The sequence below is a fragment of the Abramis brama genome (genome assembly GCF_963993115.1).
Source record: "Abramis brama genome assembly, chromosome: 24".
Lineage (NCBI taxonomy): Eukaryota > Metazoa > Chordata > Actinopteri > Cypriniformes > Leuciscidae > Abramis > Abramis brama.
In genome coordinates, this window is record NC_139986.1 from 202,115 (window position 1) to 216,292 (window position 14,178).

The 14,178-nt window shown below is 41.8% G+C and overlaps 1 protein-coding gene across 1 annotated transcript in view; it reads right to left on the reverse strand.

Moving 5' to 3' along the window:
* LOC311075546 (cadherin-7) overlaps positions 1–14,178 on the reverse strand; it is a gene marked incomplete at both ends in the record, with an annotated part of 106,878 nt that overhangs the window by 11,804 nt on the left and 80,896 nt on the right. The window contains 2 exons of the mRNA XM_084103042.1: positions 3,140–3,391; positions 6,601–6,718. Coding sequence (XP_083959168.1) covers positions 3,140–3,391; positions 6,601–6,718 — 370 coding nt within the window. The remainder of the gene's footprint in view (positions 1–3,139; positions 3,392–6,600; positions 6,719–14,178) is intronic.

Below are 14,178 nucleotides of genomic sequence, written 5' to 3' on the forward strand. Positions count from 1 at the left end.
CGCGATCGCGATCCAAAATATGATACATTCAAACGCGATCGCGCTGCAAAATATGATACATTCAAACGCGATCACGATCCAAAATATGATACATTCAAACGCGATCGCGCTCAAATATAAAACCATATACCATATACATATCTACGTTTGAGCAGATATCCACAAACACAGTAACAGTAAACACGGGTCTAAATATTATAATATTCACCATATATCTAGCAACAGCTCAACTGCAATGTGAAATTTATGCAACAATAACAAACTAATATGTAAGAATTTCTTACCTTACATCTTTCTTGTCTTCAAATCGCGTTCTTCTTCTTCTGAGGTAAATCCAATGTAAGCTCACGGTGCGCCTTTCAAACTCGACGAAAAGCAGAGACTTGTGAAGTGTTTTGGTGTTTTGTTGTTGAGGTAACGAGCGCGTTCGCGTTCCATGTGGAGATTTGCATGTGAATCTCTTTTGCGCTCGTGGGCGTGGTCAAATTAAAAATAATTAGGAAGCGTTTGAGAAGTTGGACATCTTGTTTGTTTTATACAAATTACTTAAACAGAGAATATTTGTTTTCAGTTTGAATCCTATCATTTAAAAGTACACACTTAAATGTTTATAAAGGTATATGGCTCATAAATGTGTGACAAGTATTCGCTGAGTTTGGTTTCAGTTTATAGACGTGCTCAAGAAAAAAAAGTTCACCGCGACGGAGAGGCAGAATGCACACCCTGTTTATTTTCTTTATTTTACAAAAGCACAATGTTTTGATTTGATTGTAAGTGGACACACACAAAAGTAGAAATATCACAGATTCGTTTTTTATATTTCTTTTTTCTGTATGACCATAAATGACGGAGTAATTTAAGTTTATAGTGCTACAATGTGGAGAAAATCCAGCAAAACGCGCCGGCGCGTTTGCCGACCTCAGAGGTTTAACCCTCTGGAGTCTAAGGTGTTTTTGGGGTCCTTGAGATGTTCTGACATGCCCTGACATTTGTGCTTTTTTCAGTTGCTTATAAACATATTAATGGCAAAGGTGTAATTACACTCTATTTAGCACAAACAGGGCTACCATAATATGTGAGCAACATGTATGTATATGTTTTTACTTTTGAGAGAATAATGGTTATGCATGGTTATTGAAAAAACTAAAAATTAAAGTTTCTGAAATAGGGCCACAAAACACATACTAAATATGTGTCCACAAGACTTTTGAATAATGGATGTTGTCGCTTAGAGTTTTTTCTTCAAAATGATCTGAAAATCATCCTGCCTAATCATTCACATAAAACAATACATTGATTTAAACTTTGTAAGACACATTTTGTTTGGAAAGGCAATATGTGAGTGGGCATGATTCACACCTGAGAAGACAATGACCCACATAATGAGCAGCATAATGAGCCTTTCATTCAGGTGTGTCCACAAGTAAAGAATGTGAGGACTTATTTTGTATGCATGCAAATTGCATAATATCCAAGGTAAACATTTCTAGTAACTATGCAGTTAATTCTAATACTGTATTTTCAGAATGTTTTGGAATATATCCTCTCCCCAAATGTGTCACTAATAAAAAACTATAATAAATATTTTAATGAGAAGGTTTATATTGACCTATTATGATGTTGCTTACATCTACCTTGTAAATATATGTTTTGCTATTTTATTAAACAGTTTTCACATATAAATCAACAACAATTACAATTTTAACAATATTTCAAGTGTAATCTTTCTTTTTAAAAAGTATACATCCATTTAATCATATGTATTTCAAAGTTAAGGATTCATTAGTTTGAATATTGGAACAAACACTAAAATAACATCTTAGTTGATAATTCAATACCTACTTTATTTTTAACAAAACATCACATACTATATATTTAACATATGAGCAGAAATATTTGCATATAAATGTTAATTTGCAGTTTAATACGTTGCTTATACAAATACATTTTATTTCAACATATTTCAGTCGATTTTTACTCATCTCAGTATAGCAATATAGTTTGGTAAAAGCTATACTAGTAGATGTGTTCATGTAAAAGTAACATGTTTACTAATGTAAGTGAAAGTGTGCGCTGTTGTTTACAGCTGTAGTAAACATCTGTGCAGTTCATTAATTCACACACAGACACGCATTTTGCCACTGAGTCCTGCTGTTCATATTTAAACAGTCCTTTTGCAGTTTACCGACACTATTGCATATCGCGATTAGAAAAAAACGTACTATTCACAGTCCTCTGAATAGCTGGATCCGTTGTTCCTCGATGTGAAACTAAATTATTCCTAAGGATTATTCCTCACAGTGAAGCAAGACGACATAAAGTGCACGAGTCTGATAAAACTCGCGGTGTGTTTTATCCAGCTGATGTGGGTGTTCACACGTTTGCATGGATCGCCTCAGATCATTTGCGTTTGAATAGCGCACGCTCTCTGTGGGCGGGGTCACATTAAAACTTAATGAGATATAATGAGCTGAGATGAGAACGACTGACATCTCTCTCTTTTCATACAGATTACATAAACTGAGAATATTTGTTTTTTATATAAATTACTTCATTTAAAAGAAGAGAATTCAAGCTTCATGCCTGTGTGTCTGTATGCCTGTGGGACTGAGTATTCGCTGAGTTATAGTTCATTTTCGGACGCTTTTCAGATTGGACTTAACTGACAGCGAGAAGGCAGAACTCGCATCATGTTTATTTTTCTTTATTTGGCAAAAAGCACTTTATTTGGCAATAAAAACACTTTGTTTTTATTGTGAGTATACACAAAAATAATAGACACTTAATAGGAATCGAATGATGTATAAGATCAAAATCGACAGAGTATTTTGAGTCTCTTTTGCACTGATAAGAAAAAAAGCGAGCAGATCACGCCGGCGTGATTGCCGACCCCAGGGGGTTAAGTCTTCTAAAATAAAAAATAAGACTGTTTTCCTTCCATCCTACGCTATAACACATATGTGTGAAAACGTTTGTGTATACAGAGGGAAAACAAATCTACAGTACAGGAGAAGACAACAGAGCTGAGAGTAACAGCATACACACGTCACTAGATGAAGTGTGAGCAATCTTTTTTTTAAACAGATGTATAATATTTTTGGAGATCAGCTTGTACACTGTTGTGCTCTGGCAGTCTTACCCAGCAGTGTGACGATGCAGGCCAGTACAGCGAGCAGAGCTCCAGTGCTCAGACCCGCTGGGAGAGAGAAGGCCACGGATCCACACGCCTCAGGAACCCCGTCCGTGTCACACTGACACACGCGAACCGAGAGAGTGTTGGTGCTGCTCAAGGCCGGGCTGCCACTGTCCACGATCAGCACTGGTAACCAGTACAGAGACTGCTCTCGCCTCCGGAAACCAGCTCGCTTGGTCAGCACTGATGCGGTGTTATCTGAGAGGGACGGGCAAAGGTCAAGGGTCAAGGGTAAGAATGTGAAATTACTTGTTAGACTCATTAACATGTCAGAAGTGTTAGACTGGATCAAGTCCGGTCACCTGACACCAAACCGAGGATTGAAAGATGAATGAATCTCTGAATGAAGGGATGGATGGATGAAGAGTTGAAAGATGGGAAAACACGATCACTTCATGAAACCATTTTTGCTTCATGAAAAAGAGAGGAAAGAGACTCCACTCCACCTGCTTACGTCCTCAACTACAACCCTCTCCCGTCTCTGTTGAACTATTATCTGCGGCGCGAGGATGAGAGATTAATGTCACGGTTATGTTCAGCTTTGTGGACTTTGATATTCTGTTCAGTTTCCTTTGGTTCCTGTTTCCCTGATCTGTTTTTCCATGGTTTATGATTAGTTCCTCATTTGTTCCTATAGTCAGAGACTATGTTCTCCTGCACTCCTCATTATCCCCTGTGTATTTCAGTCATGAGTTTGGTTCTGTTCTTTGTTCAGTATTGTCTTGTCTTGTTTAAGAATGAGCTGTTACGCTATCCTTTGTTACTCGTGTGCTTCCTGGATTGTTTCGTTTATTTGGATTAAAAGATTGCAGTGAATCCCTTCATCTGTTCATCATTACCTTGAACGATGACAGTGTTTAACAGCTCACTGATTATAACTGAATAACAACTTTTGTCTGTTTGTTACACAAAGCTATTATTTAGCTGCAGAAGACGTGAAATAAACACAACAAGTTGTTTGGATTACTTTTATGATCCTTTTAGAATACATTTATAGTTCTTTGCAAGCTTTAAAGCTTTCATTTACTATTATATGGAAGTGATTGTAATTACACAGAAAAGAGTGGTTAAATACATTATTCAAAATCTAATCTGCCCGTGCAAATCTTTATTAGCAGGTTTGTGTTTGCAGGGCTGCAATTAGAGATTCGGCTTAACATGAAAATTGACCTCGGTTCTTCAATTAATCCATATCCTAAAATCACATACATTTATCTGACTAAAGATTCCAGGACAATGTTCTGCATATATACAATAAAGAAATCTGAACTATAAAATCGAGAATGGATTAAAATTGTGTTCATATTTAAGGTATGAACTTAAAAACAGTTCATATACAGGGTTTCTGCAGGGATCTTCAATTTAAATTTAATGCCTTTTCAATGCCTTTTTAATGCTATTTTTTTCATTTTTAATGCCATACACAACCCATGACTAACCATGGGTATTATGTATATATATATATATATATATATATATATATATATATATATATATATATATGTATGTATGTATGTATGTATGTATGTATATATATATATATATATATATATATATATATATATGTGTGTATGTATGTATGTATGTATGTATATATATATATATATATATATATATATATATATATATATATATATACACACACACACACACACATACATATATATACATATACATATATATATATATATATATATATATATATATATAAACTTGATTAATCACACATTTTTTCCACAATTAAAAAAACTTACATTTGTTTAGGTTTATATTAGTTTATATATTTTATAATGTAATCATTTCACAGTTAATCTACAAATGAATGTAGAGACAACATAAAGACCAGTTTTACTGATACTAATACAGCTATTGATATCTGGATAAAAATGATTTCTCCCCCCTAATTTTAAACATTATAGCCATCCAACATTACAGTGTAATTGAAAGCTATCAATTTTTTAACATTAGGCTTCAAAAGAAATATGACAACTTTTAATTTAAGTGAACTTAACAAACAATCCTCACATAAACTTATAATAAATGTCATATTTACCTTTGGCCTTCCTGTCTAACATACACAAATTGAATGAAGTTATCAAACGGTCTGCACAGCATAAATTATAGATTAAATATAGACTAATGCTTATTAAAGCTACGAGAGTTCTTTAGTCAATAGCAGTGAGTAATTTTCTCTGGTGCCTTTGTTCTGTGATTAACTTTACTGACAGTAAGCTTTATTGGCTGCTGTCCCTTTAAGAGCAGCTGCTGACAGAAACACGGATCTAACACGCGCCTCATTCTCTCACAACTCTTTGCGTTCATTAAAGACTTAATTTCACTAATTTAAGACTGCTCTTATTTTATGAGGATACTCACAAAACAGACATTTTGGCAAAATTGTGTTTTATTGTTCGTTCAAGCGCGAAAGAGGACCGTTTTCTGGTGTGGGTTTCTCTGTGTGTGTGTCACATAGACAAGACATTCACAGGCAGCGCGTTTAAAAACAGCGTTAAACTGGACAAAAATAATCTCATGCGTTAACGTGTTAAAAAAAACGCAAAGTGAGCTTCAACAGCGGATGTCAAGCTGATGAGAGAAAGTTACTACACATAACTTAGATAACTGCTGTCTGCCTTTTACCGTCGATCTGTGGCTGTCAGACTGCATGAGATTTTACGGCGTTGATTCCCATTGTAGCTACCCAATTTAATACCTTTTTACAAACGCTGCAAAATCATTCTTTAATTTGACCACCAACCATGTTCTAAATTGTTTGTCTTCCATGCACTTTCCCAGTTTTCTGGTCTAGTTTTATTCCTGTTGTTCCTGCTGTCCAAAATTACTCGCGCCACCTCCGCAACTTTGCTCCGGCCAGAGGCAATCACCAAACTGTTTCCACGTGTTTTTAATCACACTAACGTGCATATTTTGCAACAGCAAGTACAAATGATTAATTATGGAGACTATATTCAAATAAATTGATAATATAACATTTTCTTCAAAACTATAACAAAAATTAATGCCTGTAGGATTACAATTTAATGCTTTTTAATGCTATTTAAGGCCTTAAATATCGCAAAATCTATTTAATGACTTTTAATGCTTTTTAATGCCCCGCGGAAACCCTGATATAAAACTGTATTAAAGATTAATTGTTTATTTTCTATGCCAGCAAACAGAATTGCAAATAGTTCCCTTTTGTCAAACAAACAGCCTGCCCTCTTAAAAAAAAAAGAAAAAAGAATAACACCCTGCAATTCTGTTTGGTGTCACAGGAATTACACAATTCACCTGTAGCAGTCATGAAAATGTAAATTTGAAATATCTAATTTTATGGTCATAAATGCTACAGTGCTGCATCACACAAACAGTACCTGTAATTCTCTCTCATGGTTTGCAGAGTTTACCTTTATTATCTCTGAGGGTGAAGTTGTTATTATTGACGGCAGAGAAAGCGAAAGAGAAATAGAAACGATGGCCACTGGGAGGCTCGTCTTTATCCACAGCACTGATCGTCTGAATAACCTATCATCAGCCACAAGAAGACAAAAAGAGTTAGTTAAAATCTACAGCAAGGTTAAGAGTTCAAATGACAAAATGTATTATTAATGTTAAAGAAACAACTAAGAAATTTCATGTTGTTTTCAGGTTTCTGAAAATCTAATTATAATGCAATCTTCATGTACATCAATTTAATCACAATACTCTACGTAGCCATTATTATTAGCATATTTAGTGTTTGATGACTACTCACTGCAATAATGTACACTATAAAATCTTGCTGTAAAAAAAACCACCCAAATTCTGACAGTAACATACAATTTTACATTAAAACTGTAATATACCATATAAAACAATCCATTCTGGGTAATAATATTTGTAGTTTTTGAGAAAATAGCCTACAGAAATATACTGTGAATTAACAGCGCTCAAGTCGACTCTCAGAGGCTGTGTCCAAAATCACACCCTATACCCTCATTCACTATTCCCTACATTAGTTAACTAATATAGCCTAGTCCCTAACCTTAACCCCGCACATATTAAATTGTGGTCGCAATTTTGAGCCTTGATCTACCAGATCTACCATTCGATCCTCACTTAATACCCAGATACCTGGAGAAGGTGACAGAGAAGATAATTGGGAGAAGGTGACAGAGAAGATAACTATCATAGTCGATCATCTCAAACATCTTGTCTGCTCTACTTCCGAATATTTTATCAGGGAGACAAACACACAGTTCTAGTTCCCTTTTTTAATGTTATTATTATTATTTTAATTATTATTCTCCTCTAATAACACTTCTCTGCACCCCAGCACCCTCCTCAGAGGGGGAGGGAGGATATTTTAGGGAAATAGTTTGAATAAAAAGGGATGGCAGAGAGTAATGAGAAGAAGGAATGCAGAACGGGGAAAAGCTTGGAGGTGGTGCACAGGCGTCTACACTTGCCTTCCGCTCCTCTATCCAGAACTCGTCCTGTACTCAGCGAGAACTCAGTACTCAGGAGCCTGTACTCAGCGAGAAATGAACTTGGAATGAAGCCGAATGCACCTCTCTAATTCTGTTCACTACCATCTCAACAGCAGCGCTGAACAGTCCAGCCGGCGAGACAGAATCTAGGAGGATCGCTTTGTCGTACTTCTTGATGCCCCACAAATTAAGCCACAGATGCCTCTCCACTGTCACCAGAGCAGCCATAGATCGTCCAAGGGAACGAGCCGCCTGCTAGCGTGGAGAGCTAAACCCGTGGCCATCCACCAACCCTCAGTCTGCGCCTGCGGGTTCTCCTGCTCCAGCTCCACCAACCCTCAGTCTGCGCCTGTGGGTTCTCCTGCACCAGCTCCACCAACCCTGGGTCTGCGCCTGAGGGTTCTCCTCCACCGGCTCCATCAACCCTCGGTCTGCGCCTGCGGGTTCTCCTGCACCAGCTCCAGCAACCCTCGGTCTACGCCTGCGGGTTCTCCTGCACCGGTTCCATTAACCCTCGGTCTGCACCTGCGGGTTCTCCAGCACCGGCTCCATCAACCCTCGGTCTGCGCCTGCAGGTTCTCCTGCTCCAGCTCCACCAACCCTCGGTCTGCACCTGCGGGTTCTCCTGCTCTAGCTCCACCAACCCTCTGTCTGCGCCTGCAGGTTCTCCTGCTCTAGCTCCACCAACCCTCGGTCTGCACCTGCAGGTTCTCCTGCTCCAGCTCCACCAACCCTCGGTCTGCGCCTGCAGGTTCTCCTGCTCCACCAACCCTCGGTCTGTACCTGCAGGTTCTCCTCCACCGGCTCCATCAACCCTTGGTCTGCGCCTGCGGGTTTTCCTGCTCCAGCTCCACCAACCCTCGGTCTGCGCCTGCGGGTTATCCTGCTCCAGCTCCACCAACCCTCGGTCTGCGCCTGCGGGTTATCCTGCTCCAGCTCCACCAACCCTCGGTCTGCGCCTGCGGGTTCTCCTGCTCCAGCTCCACCAACCCTCGGTCTGCGCCTGCGGGTTCTCCTGCTCTAGCTCCACCAACCCTCGGTCTGCGCCTGCAGGTTCTCCTGCTCTAGCTCCACCAACCCTCGGTCTGCGCCTGCAGGTTCTCCTGCTGTAGCTCCACCAACCCTCGGTCTGCGCCTGCGGGTTATCCTGCTCCAGCTCCACCAACCCTCGGTCTGCGCCTGCGGGTTCTCCTGCACCAGCTCCACCAACCCTCGGTCTGCGCCTGCGGGTTCTCCTGAACCAGCTCCACCAACCCTCGGTCTGCGCCTGTGGGTTCTCCTGCACCGGTTCCATTAACCCTGGGTCTGCACCTGCAGGTTCTCCTGCACCAGCTCCACCAACCCTCGGTCTGCGCCTGCGGGTTCTCCTGCACCAGCTCCACCAACCCTCGGTTTGCGCCTGCGGGTTCTCCTGAACCAGCTCCACCAACCCTCGGTCTGCGCCTGTGGGTTCTCCAGCACGGGCTCCACCAACCCTCGGTCTGCGCCTGCAGGTTCTCCTGCACCAGCTCCACCAACCCTCGGTCTGCGCCTGCAGGTTCTCCTGCTCCAGCTCCACCAACCCTCGGTCTGCGCCTGCAGGTTCTCCTGCTCCAGCTCCACCAACCCTCGGTCTGCGCCTGCAGGTTCTCCTGCTCCACCAACCCTCGGTCTGCGCCTGCGGGTTATCCTGCTCCAGCTCCACCAACCCTCGGTCTGCACCTGCAGGTTCTCCTGCTCCATCAACCCTCGGTCTGCGCCTGCAGGTTCTCCTCCACCGGCTCCATCAACTCTCGGTCTGCGCCTGCAGGTTCTCCTCCACCGGCTCCATCAACTCTCGGTCTGCGCCTGCAGGTGTTCCTGCTCCAGCTCCACCAACCCTCAGTCTGTGCCTGCGGGTAATCCTGCTCCAGCTCCACCAACCCTCGGTCTACGCCTGCGGGTTATCCTGCACCAGCTCCACCAACCCTCGGTCTGCGCCTGCGGGTTCTCCTGCACCAGCTCCACCAACCCTCGGTCTGCACCTGCAGGTTCTCCTGCTCCAGCTCCACCAACCCTCGGTCTGCGCCTGCAGGTTCTCCTGCTCCAGCTCCACCAACCCTCGGTCTGCGCCTGCAGGTTCTCCTCCACCGGCTCCATCAACTCTCGGTCTGCGCCTGCAGGTTCTCCTCCACCGGCTCCATCAACTCTCAGTCTGCGCCTGCAGGTTTTCCTACTCCAGCTCCACCAACCCTCGGTCTGTGCCTGCGGGTAATCCTGCTCCAGCTCCACCAACCCTCAGTCTGCGCCTGCAGGTTTTCCTGCTCCAGCTCCACCAACCCTCAGTCTGCGCCTGCAGGTTTTCCTGCTCCAGCTCCACCAACCCTCAGTCTGTGCCTGCGGGTAATCCTGCTCCAGCTCCACCAACCCTCGGTCTGCGCCTGCAGGTTCTCCTGCTCTAGCTCCACCTGCGCCTGGAGGTTCTCCTGCTCCGGCTCTGTCGGTCCTCCCCCAGATGTCAGCACAGTTTGGTTCTGGATCAGCGTCTGCGTCAGCGGACACTTTACATCTTTGCTGCTGGCATCTCGTCGCTGTCCGCCTGTCCCCAGTGCTATATAAGCTATATAAGTTGAACCCACACAATCATTCTCTGTTCAGTCACGTTCACGTTAGGTGTGTTTATATCCAGCTCCACCAACCCTCGGTCTGCGCCTGCAGGTTCTCCTGCTCCAGCTCCACCAACCCTCGGTCTGCGCCTGCAGGTTCTCCTGCTCCACCAACCCTCGGTCTGCGCCTGCGGGTTATCCTGCTCCAGCTCCACCAACCCTCGGTCTGCACCTGCAGGTTCTCCTGCTCCATCAACCCTCGGTCTGCGCCTGCAGGTTCTCCTCCACCGGCTCCATCAACTCTCGGTCTGCGCCTGCAGGTTCTCCTCCACCGGCTCCATCAACTCTCGGTCTGCGCCTGCAGGTGTTCCTGCTCCAGCTCCACCAACCCTCAGTCTGTGCCTGCGGGTAATCCTGCTCCAGCTCCACCAACCCTCGGTCTGCGCCTGCGGGTTATCCTGCACCAGCTCCACCAACCCTCGGTCTGCGCCTGCGGGTTCTCCTGCACCAGCTCCACCAACCCTCGGTCTGCACCTGCAGGTTCTCCTGCTCCAGCTCCACCAACCCTCGGTCTGCGCCTGCAGGTTCTCCTGCTCCAGCTCCACCAACCCTCGGTCTGCGCCTGCAGGTTCTCCTCCACCGGCTCCATCAACTCTCGGTCTGCGCCTGCAGGTTCTCCTCCACCGGCTCCATCAACTCTCAGTCTGCGCCTGCAGGTTTTCCTGCTCCAGCTCCACCAACCCTCAGTCTGTGCCTGCGGGTAATCCTGCTCCAGCTCCACCAACCCTCAGTCTGCGCCTGCAGGTTTTCCTGCTCCAGCTCCACCAACCCTCAGTCTGCGCCTGCAGGTTTTCCTGCTCCAGCTCCACCAACCCTCAGTCTGTGCCTGCGGGTAATCCTGCTCCAGCTCCACCAACCCTCGGTCTGCGCCTGCAGGTTCTCCTGCTCTAGCTCCACCAACCCTCGGTCTGCGCCTGGAGGTTCTCCTGCTCTGGCTCTGTCGGTCCTCCCCCAGATGTCAGCACAGTTTGGTTCTGGATCAGCGTCTGCGTCAGCGGACACTTTACATCTTTGCTGCTGGCATCTCGTCGCTGTCCGCCTGTCCCCAGTGCTATATAAGCTATATAAGTTGAACCCACACAATCATTCTCTGTTCAGTCACGTTCACGTTAGGTGTGTTTAGGTGCACTAATTGGACTATCTTGCCTCTTTGGATTTATTAAACTTTGTGTTGAAATTATATTCATCTTCTGTCTGCCTGTCTGCTTGATACAGTATGGTGTCAACTGTAGTAACTGGACTTAATTGAATAGCTTTGCAAAGTCTAAAAATTATATTCTTTATCTGACTGATGTTATATAATATTATATCTGACACTATCAATTAAAATTTTCTGTGAAATATGCCCTCATGAAAATTAACCATGCATCCATCCAGTTTTTAAAACAGCTTGTCTTTGAATCGATTCTTGGACTCAACCAATTCTGACCTGGAATCCAAGATGTCTGCATCTGTTTTCACTAACCATTTAACCAAAAAAAAGTTAAAGTTTTAAGAGCTGAATGTCTAATTTTTGTGGAATGTGCTAATTAATATATGTTATGACCCATGTTGCTTGTTGAGGCTGGACAGTTTCAGGTATTTAGGTTTTGTGACATAATTTATTGTTCAAACTCAAAGTGGTTATTTGGCAGGAAGTTTGAGGCTGAGCTCAGAAGGAGAATCTTTTTAAGAAGATCTAAATCTTTATGTCTAAGACAAGAATCAATACTGTAATTAACTTATGAGGACATTGTCCTTTCACAAAGAGGATGCATGATTCAGCCAACTTGGCACTGATCGAGATAATGCTGAACAAATTATAGCACACGAGTCATTGCAGGACTGGGGATTTGGATGGCAGGAAAGACTCAATCGCCAACAAAAGAAAAGAAAAAGAAAAAAAGAGGTAGAAACATGTATCTACACAAACAATTATGTGCAAGTACTGTGGTTAATTAATTGTATATAGAGCCTAAGGCCCACATATAAGGTACACTTCCTTTATTTATGGCATTAAAAGCACCCAATAAAAAGCATTACAAAGAACAACAACAATAATAATACTGGTCTGTATGTCTCTCAATGATGACATTTCCTTACCCATTACATGATATGCAATTTTGTACAGAGATATATTTAATTTAGGCTGAAATTTCTCATTCAGTACAATTCTAATTTCACATAAACTAGTAATTAAACAAAATATCAAACATATACAAATCCTCTATTCCTTGCTATAAATAAGTTTATTTATAATAAAGTAATATTTACTGAGAGAAAAGGCATTTGGAGAATCTGCACATCAGTGTTGATGGCTTGTCTCTCTTCTACTCTGTGAATGGAGCTGAGAACACTTAGCATAAGAGAACTTGCCTGAGACAGACCATTATCACTGCAGATCAATGCATTCACAGTTTTTAGACTTTACATGCTTGATGCTGCAGTATTCTGAAGTAATGTCTTTAAAGGGCTTCATATCATGGGCAATAAAATGTTCACTAAAATAAAAGAGCATACACTGATATATCAAAATATGTCAGTGCCATTGTTTTGTCTTAAGATTTTCTAAGGCATGTTTATAAAAGTTCCTAATTAAACTAAGGCCTAATCCTGGTTTAATTTAAACCCTGTCTGTGAAACCGAGCCTAGGCATCATACACTTGGCAAAACTGAGAAAAACTGGGCTTCACACAATAAACAACACTACCAGATTTTTAAGTTGATCCAAACAAACTCAGGCAGACACATGTGAAAATAAATCCATCATTCCCTACACACTTTCCTGTGAAATCAATCACCACTGACTGCTCTAAACCTGCAGACTGCCTCTGACTTTAGGCAACTAGAGACTGTAAATCAGGGACAAAATCTGGGCAAAAACGACCCATTATGAATTTTCATACAGATACATGATAGGCAGAATACATGACCAGCTAATTTCACAATCACATCTGAAATTTGACTGCAGTATTCTAGAATGAGATTTTTGTTACATCACACTTGTTGTCGGATTGTTGTTGAATTTCCTTGTCATCACGTTTAATAGACTGTAAACATTTTTTTTCCAGCTACATATAACCATCAGCATTCTATTATTTAATATAATGAAGTTTTATTTTTTATTTGTATTTTCAACTGACTTTTTTTAAACTCTTTCATCTGAAAACTGTAAATAATGTTTAATTGCATTTTTGGCAGAATATTTTTGGTGCACAAAATTTCGGTGGATCCCTAATTCTGTATTCTTTGTACAGTTTGAGTAACTGGACAGCATTACACGATAAATTCTTAAATGTTAGCTTTCTAAACATCTGTAAAATAACTGTCAAATAGAACGTGTGAACAGTGACCCTTCACATGAAGTGATTGCAAATGGAGAGGTAAATAAATGAATCACCACATAATTCTGTTCAGAGGTGTAAAAAGTACTCAAAAATGTTACTCAAGTGAAAGTACAAGTACTGAGGGAAAATTTTACTCAATTAAAAGTAAAAGTATCTGGCCAGAATCGTACTTGAGTAAAAGTAAAGACGTACCACATTAAAATTGTACTTGAGTATTAAAGAAGTAAAAGTAACAGCAAGAATGAAAACTAGAGATTCTTGTTTAAGCTTTAATCTCTGAAAACATGAAGTGAATGAACCATATACAAGGTTTTATCCTGCTTTAGAACTGTTTGTATTTAATTGCATTTAATTATCAAACTATAAGACTACTATCTAATGCCAGTATGCAACATGCTTTAAACAATCCACTAAACATGCTTTTACCACTAAAAGAAAAGAATTCGCTAAGGTACGGCCACGGGTGCTCTTGATCCTGTGGCTGATTTTGGACTGTGTTTGCAGCTGAATCATGTTCTTCCTCCAATTTCTTCCACTGATTGACTATTATAATTTCTCTAATTTCC